Source organism: Nesoenas mayeri (genome assembly GCF_963082525.1).
Source record: "Nesoenas mayeri genome assembly, chromosome: 1".
In the NCBI taxonomy this organism is placed as follows: Eukaryota; Metazoa; Chordata; class Aves; order Columbiformes; family Columbidae; genus Nesoenas; species Nesoenas mayeri.
The window spans coordinates 209,674,165-209,691,970 of NC_137541.1; the positions used below are offsets into that span (position 1 = coordinate 209,674,165).

General features: G+C 43.7%; 1 protein-coding gene across 1 annotated transcript in view; it reads left to right on the forward strand.

The window, feature by feature from the left end:
• Positions 1-17,806, forward strand: part of PAK1 (p21 (RAC1) activated kinase 1) — a gene marked incomplete at its 3' end in the record, with an annotated part of 55,292 nt that overhangs the window by 23,709 nt on the left and 13,777 nt on the right. Inside the window, exons 3-10 of the mRNA XM_080363340.1 lie at positions 2,890-2,990; positions 4,763-4,910; positions 6,643-6,680; positions 9,778-9,894; positions 10,181-10,355; positions 13,339-13,402; positions 14,324-14,372; positions 16,717-16,829. Coding sequence (XP_080219466.1) covers positions 2,890-2,990; positions 4,763-4,910; positions 6,643-6,680; positions 9,778-9,894; positions 10,181-10,355; positions 13,339-13,402; positions 14,324-14,372; positions 16,717-16,829 — 805 coding nt within the window. The remainder of the gene's footprint in view (positions 1-2,889; positions 2,991-4,762; positions 4,911-6,642; positions 6,681-9,777; positions 9,895-10,180; positions 10,356-13,338; positions 13,403-14,323; positions 14,373-16,716; positions 16,830-17,806) is intronic.

Genomic DNA, 17,806 nt, shown 5'->3' on the forward strand with positions numbered 1-17,806 from the left:
AAGAGTCGTCAACATCTGAAGCTTCCTGGGACACCGATGAGCCCTGAGCCCAATTGAGGGGATGAATTTGGCTCTTGTAGACCTGTGGCTCTTGTAAGACGTGTGAGGTTTTGAATGAGACGTCAGTAAGGTATTGGTGGGAATAAAGCACTTGGTGGTAAGAAGGCCTTCTTAACGAGATATATGATTACTCTTTAATTTAAGATTCTTCAAAGCTTTTTGATTCATTGCAAGGATAACAGTCTCTGTAGAGGCGGATTAAGTGTTCAGCAAGATTGGGAGTGCTCACCTCTAATTCCTCTTGTCTTATACCTCTTGCTATGACACCAATATCTGCTACAAAAAGCAGTTATGTAATTAATGGTATAATATGTTTAGGCTTTTAGATCTGCCAGATTTTGGATCGAAAGCTTCTAAAGTTCCTTGTCCTCTGAGACTGCTGGAGGAACATCTGTGAATTTGTGTGCCAGCTTCATGTGTGTTCACATGATGGTGAAGTCAGTTTGGGTGCTATAAAACCCCGACTAGGGCAGGCAGGCAGATTTTAAGAAGTGCAGGGAGAAATTATGATCTCACTGGCTGTAACGTCACCCCAAACCAAAGTGATTTTAGCATGAGCTTGTGGTAGCTGTCCCAAAGAGCTGTTGAGAGGCAGGGAAAATGCAAAGGGTTGAGATACTGTAGGAAGGGGTTGCAGGAAACCAAGATAATTGGGATAACATTAACTGCTTCAAGGGTATGAAAACATCCTAAGTCATAAATGCAGAACAATCTCCTCCTGTTTCTATATTGCAACATAGCCATAATGAAACAGCCTACATGTTGGACATGGATAGAGAGCTGCAGTGTTGATGTGACAGATGCCATTCCATTATTTAATCAGTCCTTCCAGAACTGGTTTTACTGCTCTGTGTAGCTGAGTCTTGCTCAGAGCGACATCTCTTGCTCTGGATAAGTTAGCAGTCAGCAGTCATCTCAGTTTGTGGTTGAATAGTTACCAGAATGGCTGGTTGCAGAGAAATTTGTTGGGATTTGGGTGTGTGACTGTCTGTAGAAATAAAAAAAATAATAATTACAGAAAAAACAACCCAAAACTAAGTGTATTGACTTTTGGATAGCAACTTTAGCTTTTTAAAGGATGAACTCAAATGTGTTTTGGCAGTTGTCCTGGACCACGTGTGGGTGCGCATCCCCACTCTTGGTGGTGCTACTACAGGTGCCCTTTTCCTCCTCACCTGAGCGATGAGCAGAGCTGACACCTCACTCTTTGGCTTGGAGAAAGGGATTCATCCTTTAGCTAGGACTACAGAATACGGTGCTTCTGGTTCTTTCTGCATCTCTTTTCTTCTTGCTCTCCATCCACCGCTAACGCAGCTTTTTCTGTCTACCTGCTGGATGCAGCTGCTTGTTCCTTTATTTTTGGCAGGCCCCGTGCTGCAGATGCTCACCATCTGCTACGCTGCAGCTGCTCTGTCTCCTCCTCGCTCCCCACTCTGTGATGGCTCCTCCAGCACTGCAGCTCTGTCCTCCTTTCCCTTGATCGCTCTTCCGTGATTCAGCTTCCCCCCTTTGTTTGAAAGAGGGACCGAAAACAATCTGTTCCATCTTTGTGTCCCAAATAGAGCATCTGATCCTTTTCTTGCTCCAGAAATCACAAGCGTAACTCTGTAATGACATGAAGAACAGTGCCAGAGCTGGCACTGAAGGAAACAAGATTTGGTCCTTTGGGACAAACTCACTGTCTCTACACAACTGACCACCAGCAGCATCTTAAATAATTGCAATATTGAGCGTCGGCCTCACAAATTTCTGAAATACCTGAGATTTGGCATTCACGTTGCCAAAAATGCACTGGGGAATGTCAGCCACGAAACAAATTCTATTTGCCTTTAGATACAAAAGGTGGCAGCTGGGAAACAGAAGTGGTTTAGTCACCTCCTCCTGGCTGTGCTTATTTTATAAGCGCAAGCAGCAGCAAATCCAAATAGAACACCGTTTGTCCTTAAACTCTTCTCAATTTCTTGAATACAGTGAGTATTAAAAGAAAGGTGGAGTCCTTAAAATGTCATGAATATGGATGAACTTAATCCAAGACAGAATGATAATCTTGTTTGAAGACCTGACTTGAAAATTCACAGGGTGCATGTGCTTTGATTTATTCCCTTTCCTGTTTCTTCACAACTTCTGCTCCTCACCTACCAGGTACTGCCTTCTTGCTCTATCTCTTCAAAGCTTGTTATTAAAACCACGTTTAGCTGATTTTGTGAGCAGGAAAATATAAATGCTTTTGCTCATAGAGGCTTTTGTAGCAGAAGCACACATGCTATATTTGGTTTTCTTTAGAAGCTCTGTTTTGAGGATGTAGGATGAAGGAAGCAATTTATAAGCACTATTTGTAGTTAATTTTGTCCCTGTCTAAATGTGAAAGGGGAGTGTGTATTTAACACCACATAATACTGTTTTTTAAAAGTTGCTTAAGACAACAAATAAAATAACATGTTCAAAACTGCATGGCTCTAATATACTCCCGCTGCAGTGCTTTTCACTCCGACCTGTATAAGTTTGAGTGAATTTTTCAGGTAAATAGCTCTTGTATTCTTGAGTCCAGCTCTACCACTTGGTACTTGACATACCCAAAATAACAGTTTCATTGTCTTATGCTCCTCCTATGCTACAGGACTTTGACTTTTGTTGTCCACTTGCTGTGGCTGCTCTTAAGTGAGGTAACAAAGTTTTATAACTTGCTGTTTGTCTGCCCTGGATCAAAATCGTATAACTAGCAAAAGGGGAGTGTGACTGGGTGAGTCAGTTGGAAGCTACTGGGGAGATTTTAATGCTTGATGGATTTATGGATTTTTTTATTATTATTATTTTTATTGTCTCTTCCAGCCAATAAAAAAAAAGAGAAGGAGCGGCCAGAGATCTCCCTCCCTTCAGACTTTGAACACACGATTCATGTGGGGTTTGATGCAGTCACGGGAGAATTCACAGTAAGTGAATCTGGAAGAAAAGATAAACATGTGGTTTGGCGTGTTGCAGGGCGGAGTCAGGACCCATTAATCTTTTATATAGTAATGCTGGAAAGGCTATTACCATCATCTAGTTTGATCTCCTTTGAAACACATCCGCAGAGTTTACCCACTAATTCCTGCTGAGAGACTGTTTGTCAAACGTGGCACATCCCAGGAGCCCAGGCTGTCAGCAGACTTTTCCTTTCCTGTTTATTTGGCTGATGTGGACAACAAAACATGGTACATCTCTCCTCTGTTCCCCTCCCCTCCTCTTCTAGAGCTGGGTTAGGTCTGCAGCATAGTCTGTGTCCATCAAGTGGGGCTTAGAGTTCTGCCTTTAGAACACACACAGCTGTGCTTAACTTTTTCTGACAGAATGTGCATGTGCTGTCCTAAGGCTACATGTCAGATGCTTTTATGGGTTTTTTTTAATTGACATGTAAAATATTATGAAGACAGAGTTGTATTTCATCATATTATTCTTCTTAATTTAATTATGAGATAGTGTTTAACAGCAGCAGAAGTTGTTTGTGAGCAAGTTGTTTTTACTTGTCTTTAATATGCTTCTGTTTTTCATGGACTTTGCTCTCCTAACCTTGATTATGTGTACAGTTGTGTTTTGCTTGTCAGCAAATCTCACCCAAGTGAACCCAGATATACCAGTGGTGTATCCAGCCATCCTTTTGAACAGGGAGAGCAACCTCATTGATAAAAGATCCCAGTCACTTGCTGCTTCATCTACACAAACTGCTGCTCTTGCTGGTGGTGAAGGGTTCAAGTCAGGTTGTAGAATCATAGAATGTCCTGAGCTGAAAGGGACCCCCAAGGATCATTGAGTCCAACTCCTGTCCTCCCATATGACAAACCCACAGTTCACACCATGTGTCTGAGGGCATTGTCCAGTCTCTTCTTCAATACTCTTCTTGTACTCCAGATGTATTTATTTTTGGCCTGAAATGAAATTCTGAGCTTCATATGTGAGGTTAACATGTCTGCTTTCCCAGCTCTGGTTACAGGAGGCACCAAACCACTCTTATCTACGGAATCTAATGCTATAGGAAGACCCAAGTGAATGTTCCATGTTTGTTGTGCTAGATAATCAGTGTATGCTATTTCTATAGTCTTTCTTGGATAAACGTAAATATAGGAGGGTCTTGGTTTCTTCTCTGAAGTAACAAGCGATAGGATGAGAGGAAACCGCCTCAAGTTGTGCCAGGGGAAGTTTAGATTGGATATTAGGAAAAATTTCTTCCCAGAAAGTGTTGTTGGGCATTGGAACAGGCTGCCCAGGGCAGTGATGGTGTCACCATCCCTGGAGGAGTTGAACAGACACATAGATGAGGTTCTTAGGCACATGGTTTAATGGTGGACTTGGCAGTGTTAGGTTGACAGTTGGACTCGATGATCTTGAGAGTGTTTTCTGACCAAATGGTTCTATGATTCTATGAAATATGTGTATCCCTGTGCATAAACTGCAGGATCTGTGTCTGCTCCTTTCAGTCGTTTGAGTTTCGGTTTTCAAAGGATGTGGGGCTCACCCAGAGCCCCATGAGCAGAGTGGCACTTGCATGTCCCTGTAAGGAACGTGTGACTTGTCCCACAGATGGTGACTGGGAAGGTATCAATCCACTGCCTCTTCTCCTTTCCTCTCCTCTTTTCTCCCTATTTCTCTCACAGTAGAACTATGACAAGGGGTGTGCTGTGAAACACATTAGGCTGATGATGAGCTAACGAGGTCCATCTCCCCCCAGGGAATGCCGGAGCAATGGGCCCGTTTGCTGCAGACTTCCAACATCACCAAATCGGAGCAGAAGAAGAATCCCCAGGCAGTGCTGGATGTGTTGGAGTTTTACAACTCGAAAAAGATCTCAAACAGCCAGAAGTACATGAGTTTCACAGGTACACGGTGATCTTCACATACACCTGCGTTGTCCAATTTGCCATTGGTCACTGCATGTGGGGCTTCTTTGGTTTAATCAACAAGTAGATCTGCCTATTCAAGGAAAATGTGAGAGAGATTCTCTGGCTGCTCAAGCATCCCTGCTGCAAAGAAGGAGGTCAAGTCAACCAGCTAAACCCCCAAAACACATAGGTTTTCTGAAGCTTACAGCCAGCATCTGGCAGACAGATCCCAGAGTGCTGGTGTTGGGTTCACAGTGATGAAAATCCCTGGAGAAAACAGGCAGCTAAATTTTGCACCAATTTTAGTTTCCAGGGTGGGTATGGATGTTGTTTCATGCATGCTTCAGGTGGGGGTCCCTGTCGAGGTTTTGATTGTGGGGTGGCAATAAAACTGTGGCAGATATATTGTTAACCCACTCTCTGCGGCCTTTTCCCTTCAGCCGCTCCCTCTTCCCCCTTCCCACTCAGGACAGGCGATTGGGAGGGAAAGAAGGACAGAGAGAAGAGAGTTGGAACAATTAAAAATATTTTACTAATGCTACTAATAAGAATAGAGAAAATAACACAAAATATACAAAACCAATCTTGAAAGTCTCAGCAACTGCAGAGCCAGCACCCGAAGTCCTGGACTGGACTCTGCAGCCAACTGGAGCTGGATTCAGTCTGTCACTAGGCCTCAGTTTGCAGGGACGACTAGCAAGGTCCTCTCCTAATGTCGGCCATAAGGAAAACGGAACAAGATCCTTGTGATCTCCCACTTCTATATGAAGTATTCAAGTGAATGGGATGTTATACTCTGTTGGTCAATTTCTTGGTCACCTGTTTCTCGTTGCCCCTCTCCCAGAGGTCCATCCATGCTTATCAATAACTTCGCATTCCATTGCTATGTTTGCCAAAACATGTGTCTGGTTCTCCAGGAAAATGCCGCTAATCTGAAGGCTTTAGCTGACAGGCAAATTCACTAAAAGAGAAACTTGTCTTTAACAAACCAGAACAGTCCCGCTGTTCCTTTGCGCTGTGATTGAGGAATACACTGCTCAGTGCTTGACAACTGCTGGCTGGATTCCTCTAAACACCAAATCTGCAAAGGTTTTGTGCTTTCTTTGTATGGATTACCTGCCTCCTGGAGGACTCCTGCAACTACTGCTCCTCTTCCCTTTCAGCTCTGACTCCTTCCCTTTTGAAATATTACTCCCTGCTTTGGTTCTTTTTAAGAAGATAGAGCCACATCACCAGAATTGGTCTTAATTATGAAGGCTCCAGGCAGGGATAAAAGCACAAATCTTCCCTATGTGTGTCTGGGTAGCCAGACACAAGCCCACCAGCTGATTCGTGGTGTCCTCTGTTGCTCTTCTGGGAAGTTTAGGTGGCCGAGACGGAACATCTTGCAGGTCTTGGGCAAACTGCAACACCTCTGCTGGATTTTAGCCCACTGGAAATGTTTTGTGTATATGGATGGAGGACGATATTCATTCAGGTGTTGCTCTGGGAAATTCTACCCTCCTGCAGCAGCAATCTGGGGCCCCTGCTTCTGTCTGCAGAATTTTTTTACCCCCTATTCCTGTATCTACTATGTGTCACCTTGTTTTTGGGAGCTGGAGGTCATGCCCAGGTTTGGGAGCAGCCTTTTTTCCTGCCCCTTCCAAAGGGAGCTTGTCCCTTTCTCCTTCCCCCATTGCTGCTGCATTTACAACTTGTTTATAACGACATTACTCTCTGCCTCTTTCAGATAAATCAGCGGAGGATTACAATTCATCAAATACATTGGTAAGACTTACATTCTGTCTCAAGTTTGGGGATTTAAAAACGTGCATAAAGTAGCGCTAGCTGTGTGTAAACTTTTAGTTTGCTTAGTGTTTTAAAATATCAACTATATCTATTTATATACTGAATATATGTTTATAAAACAGGCAAGTTGTCCTAAAAAGACATTCAACTGGGAGACAAGCAAGTGGACAGAAGAAACTTTTATTAGTGAATAGGAAAGTAGAGAATAGAAATTAAGGAATTAAGGGATAGAAATAGCTCTGTTTTCATAGAAGTTGACCTATCCCTGTACCTATAATTTGATAACCGCTCAGCTTTCAGGTTTTATATGCCTCTATAAACATCCATGATCTAACAAAGTTTAATTACTAACCTGTGAGATCTGATTGATATAAACGAATGTAGATTCATGTTGATTAACCAAACTAATCTCCAGCAGGAAAGGAAATAAAAGGTTCTCCTCTCTGCTTGACCTTTACTCTGTCCCTACCAGGGCGGGCACCGCTCCTGTTTCTTTGTTAGGAGACACGAGCTGAAAAGTTCTGTAACGTTTCTGTATGTGTGTGTGAGATAGAAGAAACAAAACTTTAAACTGAAGATGATGCATAAAACCCCACAGTTCCCTGTTGAGGGTTTTGATGGCGGGGTGACAATAAAACTGTGGCAGATGTATTGTTAACCCACTCTCCGCGGCCTTTTCCCTTCAGCCGCTTCCTCTTCCCCATTCCCACTCAGGACAGGCGATCGGGAGGGAAAGAAGGACAGAGAGAAGAGAGTTGGAACAATTAAAAATGTTTTCCTAATGCTACTAATAAGAATAGAGAAAATAATACAAAATATACAAACCCAATCTTGAAAGTCCCAGCAACTGCAGAGCTGGCACCCGAAGTCCTGGACTGGACTCTGCAGCCATCTGGAACTGGATTCAGTCTGTCACTAGGCCTCAGTTCTCAGGGACGACTAGCAAGGTCCTCTCCTAATATCGGCCATAAGGAAAACAGGGACAAAAAGGACGAGATCCTCGTGATCTCCCACTTTTATATGAAGTATTCACGTGAATGGGATGTTATACACAGTTGGTCAGTTTCTTGGTCACCTGTTTCTCGTTGCCCCTTTCGCGAGATGTCCATCCATACTTATCAATAACTTCGCATTCCATTGCTATGTTTCCCAAAACATGTATCTGGTTCTCCAGGAAAATGCAGCTAATATGAAGCTTTAGCTGACAGGCAAATTCACTAATAGAGAAACTTGTTTTTAACAAACCCGGGACATTCCCTCAGCTCTTGTTTTCTCACTGCTGCGCTCTTATCTAGAGTCAACTCTTTCTTCTCCCTTCCAGAGGCAGCAGGTTCAGATCTGATGATTTAGGACCCTCCACAAAAAGGAGAAAGTTTCTGCCTTTGTTCATTAGTATATGTCACTGTACATCAATTCTAGGGAGCTTAGAATACCCGAGGCTGTTGGGTTTTAAAGTAAATCCCGAAAAAAGCAGTAATCACTGGTCTACTGAGATAACCTGATGTTTTTGGAAGACACTGGGTAACCTTTAATTTTGGGGATATTCAGGATATACTCACTACAGGTGTGTTTTTTGTTGCTTTTAACAGACTAAGCTGTTGTCTTATGTCAAAGGCAGTTTAGCAATTATATATCAGGATACGGGTTACTTCACGTATCTTAAGTTCAGTGAAATATTACATTTTTTTTCCCCATCTTTCAGAAAGGGCTTTATTTTAATACTTTTTTCCCTCTTAGAAAACTGATGATGCTCGAGCAGAACTGGTCTAGTGGGTTGAGTATCTCGCCGAGTTTATTTAGAGATATTTATATTGTAAAGAATGCCATGAACTTCAAATCCAGTGGCTTTGATTTCTAATAGCTGTTTTGCAAAAAATTTCAGATAATTTTTTTTAATCACTTATAAAACTTTTTATTAAAAGAAAATCAATGTTTCTAATTTTAATAAAATTTTCTTTTAGAAAGCATTTTAAAAGCGATGTGAAAAGATGTTACCAGTTTCTTTTTCCAGAATCTCTGATGACTCAGTTCTCAGTCACAATACTAAAGCTGAGGTTAACTTGACCTCGCAGCTTTTAGATAAAACATTAAGATTTTGATGCAAATTGACACATTTAAAGTCTGAAATCTCCGGGGTTTGAAGCAAGCAGGAGAAAAAAAAAAGAGGCAATGTTAATAGGGACAAATATTTCCAAACCCAGATGTTGTCCTCAGATGTGCAGAGAGAGCCCAGTTGGGTCTCAATTCCTTGTTCCTCCATGAAGTTTCAGGATCTTTAGGGTTTGTATTTTTCAGATATTGGGACTTTCTCGCCCATTCTAATTATTTGCTTACACTTGTTTCAATGCAGTCTTTGCTAGGAGCTTAATCCAACATCTACGATTTGTTTCTAACAAGCGATCACAGAATCACAGACTGTCAGGGATTAGAAGGGACCTGGAAAGCTCATCCAGTGCAATCCCCCCATGGAGCAGGAACACCCAGATGAGGTTACACAGGAAGGTGTCCAGGCGGGTTGGAATGTCTGCACAGAAGGAGACTCCACAACCTCCCTGGGCAGCCTGGGCCAGGCTCTGCCACCCTCACTGAGAAGAAGTTTCTTCTCAAATTTAAGTGGAACCTCTTGTGTTCCAGTTTGAACCCATTACCCCTTGTCTTACCATTGGTTGTCACTGAGAAGAGCCTGGCTCCATCCTCCTGACACTCACCCTTTATGTATCTGGAAACATTAATGAGGTCACCCCTCAGTCTCCTCTTCTCCAAGCTCCAGAGCCCCAGCTCCCTCAGCCTTTCCTCACACGGGAGATGCTCCACTCCCTTAAGCATCTTGGTGGCTGCACTGGACTCTCTGCAGCAGTTCCCTGTCCTGCTGGAACTGAGGGGCCACAACTGGACACAATATTCCAGATGTGGTCTCCCCAGGGCAGAGTAGAGGGGCAGGAGAACCTCTCTGACCTACTGACCACCCCCTTCTAATCCACCCCAGGTACCACTGGCCTTCCTGGCCACAAGGGCCCAGTGCTGGCTCATGGTCATAATAGGTGTTTATTTTTGCTTTTTGCATCCCCACATGAAGAATGTGAAAGCTGTCTCCGAGACCCCCGCCGTGCCCTCAGTCTCTGAAGACGAAGATGATGAAGATGACGCAGCTCCACCCCCTGTGATCGCTCCACGACCCGAACACACCAAATCTGTGAGCAGAAATAATTCCTTCAGCCCCTGCCGTCACAGTTGGGTTTTGACTGTGACTCCTCATCCATATTGCTGAGCTTTTCTGGGGAGCGGGAGGGAGGAGATGGGAGCCGTTCCCACTGGAAAAGCACCTTCCAAATATCCTTCGGAATGGGAACAAGAGAATCCTTGCTTAGTGACTTTAGCTATTAATGCATCCCTAACAAGCAGAACAATAACAAGATTAATATACATGATTAAGTCTGTCTGATTTATTAATGTGTGTCTGTTTTTCTTGACAAAATTAGATATACACCCGCTCTGTGATAGACCCCCTTCCTCCTCCGACCAGAGACGCGGCGACCTCTCCTATCTCTTCTCCCTCGGAAAACAACACAACAGCACCTGACTTATTGGCCAGGAACGCAGAGAAACAAAAGAAAAAGCCAAAAATGTCGGATGAAGAGATCTTGGAAAAATTAAGTACGTCCTTTTTAAAACAAAAAAAATCTGTGTCCCACTGTTTTTTTTTCTCAAAATCTTAATATGCTGAAAAGTTTTGACATTCGCATTTTGAGATCCCTAACTGAAGACATTGCATTGTGACTTTGTGCCAAAATTGGGGGCAGATGTAATATATATATATATGTATATGTATATATATATATACACACACACAGACAAACACACATAAATATATATGCATACATATGTGTATATATAAGCTGAGCACCTGTGTTGCCAACTGAAGGCCCCAGGGAGTTACAGATCCTGGGGCTCTGCAAAACAAGCCCTGAATAAGCAACATCTACTTAACTATGACCTGTGAGATTGTTCCATATCTTGATATTCTGTAGCTCTGGAGCGTGAATGATTATGTTGAAATATAAGGTATCTAAAAGACGGAGAGAAAATTAATGCATTGCCAAGTTTGCCTTCTACAATACCATGGTGTAAAGTGACTTGGTTATTTTTAAGTTCCTTAACATTGTGTGGGTACCCAAATTAGTGGTTGTTGCTGAGAATAATTCATCATTTTCTTTGTGTCCTCGTGTCTTTAACAGTCCCTGCCTTCAGTTCCAGTGCTCTTCTGCTGCCTGGTATTTTTGGGTTATATCCAACAGCTGAATCAGCTCTTCTGTGCAATTGGTTGCTATCCTCAGCTTGGGCCAGTTTTTATTAGGGTAGAGCATTTCTTATTCTTTGAACTACTAATCCTGTATTAATTACATACGTGCCTTGCTTGTTAGTTGCTGTAAATTGTGTTAGTGCCTCCATGGTCAGGCTGGTCTCCTCAGTTGAGGGTATAGCCCTAAAGGTCAGTATTTTATGAAGCAAAAACTAGTAGCTAGATGAAGGAAAACTGAATTGGAATTGTGCAAAGACATGCAACCTCTTCATGTTGTGGTTTGACATGTGAACAAAATGACTAAAATCTTAAAACATATATATATATATTTACACATACTGAACATGTGCAAAGGTTAAAATGAAGCTGATGAATCTCTACCTCTTCGCATTAGCACAGCATTGGTGCAAACTTTAGTGAATCCTTGCCTGGCTTTCTGGAAAGCAGGAAACATGACTTTTGAGCAGGGCCTGTTGTGATAGGACAAGGGGTAAATGAAATGGTTTTAAACTAAAGGAGGGAGATTCAGGCCAGACATGAGGAAGAAATTGTTGCCCTGAGGGTGGTGAGAGCCTGTCCCAGGTTGGCCAGAGAGGTGGTGGATGCACCATCCCTGCAGACATCCCAGGCCAGGCTGGACGGGGCTCTGAGCAACCTGAGCTGGTGAAGATGTCCCTGCTCATGGCAGGGGTGGCACTGGATGAGCTTTGAAGGTCCCTCCCAACCCAAACTATTCTATGATTCTATGAATTTACAGATTAGAGCATTAAACAGGGCAAGACTGGCAACTGCCTCCTGTTGCTGCGACATTCTGTCCAGTCGCTGCCGTGAGAATACATTTGCCTGTCTCGCAGTTTGAGCTTGTAGCTTTTGTTAGGCTTTGAGAGAAAGTTTATGAACATTTGTCCAGAAATACTTGTCCTCAGGGCAGCGTTGCTTCCACAATTGTACAGGGAGTTTTATATAGTCAGATTTCTCTTACCACCATCCTCTCCAAACACGGGCCATATTCCCTTCCTTTACCTCTATGTACCCAGACCCTGTGGGTTTGGCTGCTCTCCAGTGGTGTCTGAAAATAGCTGCTCTTACTCTGCTTGCTACTGGATTTCTTGGCTTAATGACCGTGAGCGGTTTCTCTGCCAATATACATCTGTTTAGGCTCAGCCCCAGACCCCTGTGAAAGCAGCACCATATGTTGACAGCTTGAGGGACTTGCAAACAGCAGCTCAGCTGCAGCTCTGCGTCCCTTCATCCTATTATATAAACCACCCCGGTGCTGTTAGAGAGGAAACTTGCTCCCAGCTGAGCTCTAGGAATTGTTCGCTTTGATTTCTTCAGCCTAAGAAAGTATGCAGTTCCTGCCTGCTGTTATGAATATCAGTTAATATTTGCAGGGAGCGTTGAGTTTCCCTGATGCTCCCTTTGGCAGCTTCTCCACCATGCAATTTGCAGGACTCCAGTGCATCTGTGCAGCCTGCGCTTGCATTGAGACCTCCCTCCCCTCGCACAGAAAACATTGTGCTCCTCATGGACACCAAATCCACATTGATCCTGAGCAGCCCCGTGTCGCAGAACACCAGGCTAAGTGCTTTTCCCTCCAAGGGATGCAGTAATCCACTTTATTCTGGGTGAACAGCCACGTTAGGGGAGAAGGAGCTGAGATTGCCTCGAGTTGCTCTCTAAAACCAGAGCAGTCATGTGGTAACTGCTAAAACCTGTTGGGTTCCTAGTAGATCAGCTGAGCGATGGCCAGGGGAGGTTTGGGTCTCTCCAGCGTCCCTCCTGAGTCTTGCAACCCAGTCAGTAATAGCTACAGTCATACAGGTATGAGAATGTGATAAATACTTTTGCTCTGCCAGAAATTGTCACAGTGTAGGGAAAATTTTGGCTAGTTTTGCAACAGACTGTTGGCTCTAAGACGAACGAGACCCTGACCGCCAAATTCAGAGCACGTTGCAGTGCAGGTTGTCTCATCCAGCGTGTTGAAGCTGGGGGTGACTTTTAAGTTGCAGGTTTCAAGCAAATAATTGTATTTATGTGTGTGAGGGCCACGTATCCCAATCCTGTGCCTGGCAGGGGGCAGTCGCTGGCTGCTAGTGAAGATTAAATGTGCTTAATATCTGTATTCCACTATTTCTGAAGGGAAATACCTGTGAGAGGGGAATGGCACAGCTGGTGTGTGTAAATAACTGAGGACTTTTGGTGTTCGTGAGCCTTTGGATTTCTGATGAGTGGTTCACGAGGCTCGCTGGGGCTGCTCTTAAAGTGCAGTTGGCTCTTATAGCTGTATTAAAAAGTACTTACAAAATCCTCTTGGTTTGTTTTTTTATGTTGTAGGAAGTATTGTGAGCGTGGGCGATCCCAAAAAGAAGTACACGTGTTTCGAGAAGATTGGACAAGGGTTAGTATACGCTCCTTCTCTGTCCTATACCTTTCCTTATGTTAGGAAGGGCTCACTGAAACCAGGCTAAGTTCATTTGCTGGAAAAGCTCTTGGTGGTGCTTTGGAGAGTTTATTTTGTTTGGTTATTTTTTTGGTTTGTTTTGTTGTTGTTGTTGTTGTTTTGGTGCGTTCCACAGACCAACCTCCACAGCTCTTCTGCCTTTCCTGGCGAAGTCGTGAGTCACAGGGACTGGGTATTTTGTACTGTGTTTTAATGTAAGAAAATATGGCATTAGATGATGAAGTTGCTAAAAATAGCTGCAAGCAGGGAAGGAACTGCTTATTTTCAGCATGCTAGACAATCTTCAAATTACAGATTTGCTTTCTGAATGAACTCTCCTCCAGGTGGGTGTTGTGACCCTCTTAGCAGGATAGGGAGAAAATAGGGGTTGGGGGAGAGGCTAAAGTGAGGCAAATCAGTGCAAATCACTGAGAAATCCACCGTCAGCTCCATGTGCTGAGGCTCATACTCCCGTTTCCCTCACTACAAATGCCACATTTGTTTATTTTAGCTGATCCTCTCTGCTCTGTAATCATGTTGGGCAGCCTGCAAGCCAGGGCAGTGCAGTCATGCCAGTTTAAACGGGATCAACTCAGTCCTTAAAGCTGTGCTCAGTTGCTGGTTTAGCAGCAAGGGTCTGTGTGACCAGAGTGTCCCTTATTAGGAGCTTTGTTCCCCGTAAATTCTCTGGCTTCTGCCACAACAGCAGGCCTGACTTAGAAATATTTCACATGGTATTTACCTCTGGAATTATTGCATGAAAAGGAATGGGACTGAGAGCACTTCAAAGAGAATGGGAAGGGGCATGTGTTAAGCTCTCCGTCTTGCTTTGAGGCACAAATAAGTGAGTTTATTTTTTCTTTTCTGCCTTTTGTTTAGAGCCTCAGGCACAGTTTACACAGCAGTGGATGTAGCTACGGGACAGGAGGTAAGCGCTACCCAAATACCACAGCAGTGGATTTTGGATTGTGTCCTAAAAGTTCAAGTTGATGCTACAAAATATAGACAGTCTTTCAGGGGGTTGTGACATCTTATTTTTAATGAGGCATTTATTCCTTACTAATGAGGCATGGTCGAGTGGTCTGAGCAGAGGGCTGGAAAAAATGATTTCCCAAGTTTTGATTCTTGAATCATTTAATATTTGTAAATCTTTCTGTGACCACAAAGACTAGAAGCAGATGTTCGGACTGGATAGTTCCTCAGTAGAAGCTTATTTCTTCATCCCCAAGATTCTTGCCTGTCCCCGCTTAAACTCTTCTATATTCCCTCAGCTCCTTTACTTCCTACACTTACACCAGTTGACTTGCATAGGAATAATTCCTTTCCCACCCTTTGCCCGCTTGCTTTCTGCCCTTGAATTGGGAGACAAGGAAAGTCTGTCTCTTTTTTTCTTCTTCCAAATATTGAAAAGTGCCCTGCGTATTGCGTGCATGCATAATAAACCAGTGGTGGCGGCTCCGCAGCATCTGTGCAAACCGTTATTGCTAGATTGAGGATTTTTAAAGAGGAAAGCGTATGGATTATTCCAAATATATTTATGGAAGTCTGCAGCAATGCGTGTCTACTTTGCATTCGTACGATGTCAGGGTTATCCATGGATGGGTTGTATAACTGTGCTTTCTGATTAAAATCCTTCACCCCCTTTTCCAGTTCCTGAAGAATTGGTACAATTTGATTACAACAGACTTTTAAATCATCCCCATTACACTGGTGTGATCAGGCCCTGGATTGTTAAATTTGTGTTTGGGATCGCTGTGACCTTGGCATGCTGTTGACCTGTTTGTGGAGCTCACCAATCCTCAGGAGCTCAGTGAATGTCAACACATTTTGGAAAATCCTTTATTTAGCACAATACAGGAGCCTCGGACAGCTCCCAGGATTAAGAATACTGAAGATTTTCCCTGATTATGGCTATTTAGTACAACTACATCTGTATAGTTATCCTAATGCATGAGGCAGTCTTAGATAATGAAAATGCCCCATATACACTTGGACCATAGAGCTACCTCTGAAAGGGCATGAGGAAGCACTTCTCCAAAGCTCCTTCATTTTTTAATCTGCATTTTTAATCTCATTTCCTTATCTGCATCAAATGCTTTCCCTCTATCTTCCATTCCCCTCTCTGGTCTTGCCCAAAGACCAGCATGGGGGTTTTGTTTTTGTCTTCTTTGAGTACTGTTTGGCAGCCCTTGTGAATACTGTGGAAAACCAGCATGATGTCTGGCTGGCTTTGCCTTCTCCTGTGTTAGGATTTTTCCATAGTCTCCCCAGCTATACCATCAAACCGCTAATTATATCCAGCTATAGCAGCGCTCTCGCTTGTTTCTTTTAATCCTTGCTTTTGTGAGCTGGGCTTGCTGACTCCCCTCTGTTCGCCTCTTTTTCTGCAAGCACAAGTTTTGTAAAGGGATAATTACATTTCATTCCTTTTGCCTAAAACGGTTGGGTTGTAGCATCTATGGAAATGTTCCTGCTGTGCTGAGTCGTCTTATTGATTGGAAGGCTTGTCTGAGGGCCAGGTGCTCTCACGAGGTACCGGTAGCATGCGGAGTTGAACAGAAGAGTTAAAAACATATTGTACCCTCCTGCTTTCTGCATATATACATGCAGAAATAGGTATCGTGAAGCCACCGAGCCAAAGGGCTACAACTATCAGAACCGTCCCTATTGCCCTTCGGTTATGACTGGGGGTAAAGCTGAATCCATTCACTTATTTTCAGACTTTTACCTAAACACTGGTGTTTCTTTCCCCCAGGTCTTGTTGCGACAGAAAGAAATAGAATGACCACCTTGAAATACTAAGCTTAGGCTGTGTTATTTACCCTCTTCATGCGTAGCTGCCCTGCTCTAGATTTCTAGAAGAAATTTGCATGGGAGCGGAGAAAAAACACACCAAAAAACTTCCAGAAACATCCAATCCAAAACAAAATTAAGAAGAATCTTTTAGGAAATAAAGCATTTTTGACGTATCAGTCCATACTAGAGTAAGGGGATGTTCCTTGTTACCAAGAAGCTGTAGATGGACGTGGATATACATAGAAGTCCAGTGTGAAAATAGTAATTCCCCTTGTCCTTTTTGGCATTAAGTATCCTCCAGCATGTGTGGAAATGGACCAGTTGCAGGAGCTCCTGGAGTTGCTAAATAGCTGAGTGACCCATGATGAAAAAGTGTTTTCCTGATTCATGTCAATGTGGGACTAAAATAATTGGTATTGACAGGTTTCTAGGGAACTCCCGTAATAATGTTTTACTCCGTGTTTTTTTCACTGCAGGTTGCAATCAAACAGATGAATTTGCAGCAGCAGCCCAAAAAAGAACTGATTATTAACGAAATCCTTGTGATGAGGGAAAACAAAAACCCCAACATTGTCAACTACTTGGACAGGTATGTCGTGATTTGAAGAATTCTCAGAGGCACTCTGGGAAACGTTTCCTTGTCACTGTTTTTGTTGATGCTATCTCAGCTTAATGCAGGTAAAGGACAACCTTGCATTGTGTAATTCATGTGGAAATGTTGAGGTTTGGGTGGCTTGGTGGTCTCTCTCCAGATCCTCGGAGAAACAGGTCTCTGAATCAGTATTAGTGGGGTATCCAGACTCTACTTGGAGATGCTGGCAGCAAAGGCATTAGCAGTATGTTATCAGGACTCAATTTTTCAGCTCTCTCCTGTGCTAAATTTGACACAACGAGCTGTTTCCTTCCCGCTCCTAAAGAAGAAATAGAAATAGTTTGAACTGTGGTGTTTGTATTGCTTCCCTCGCCTTCCCTCGCCTTCCCTCGCCTTCCCTCGCCTTCCCTCGCCTTCCCTCGCCTTCCCTCGCCTTCCCTCGCCTTCCCTCGCCTTCCCTCGCCTTCCCTCGCCTTCCCTCGCCTTCCCTCGCCTTCCCTCGCCTTCCCTCGCCTTCCCTCGCCTTCCCTCGCCTTCCCTCGCCTTCCCTCGCCTTCCCTCGCCTTCCCCCTTCCGCTGAGCAGTGCTGGCTCCTTCCAGGGTTAGACGGTATCTTGTCTCTGTGATTGTCTGCTGAGGTTTTCTGCACAGTAGCAGGAAGGTGACAAGGGTGAGCGACGTGTGACACACAACCAATCAAGGCTACTTTCTTGCAGGTGTGAATAAGGGAGAAAAGGAGCCCTGGCACAAATGGAAGGGCCCTTTGGAAGACAGAGGGAACAGGGTTATTCCTTGCCCAAAGTTGGGTTTTTTGGGCTCAAACACGTACTGTGGCACTCTTGCTTAGCCTTGGATGTATGGTGTCCATATGGGCAACAAAGATGATTAAGGGAGTGGAGCACCTCCCTTATGAAGAAAGGCTGAGGGAGCTGGGTCTCTTTAGTTTGGAGAAGAGGAGACTGATGGGTGACCTT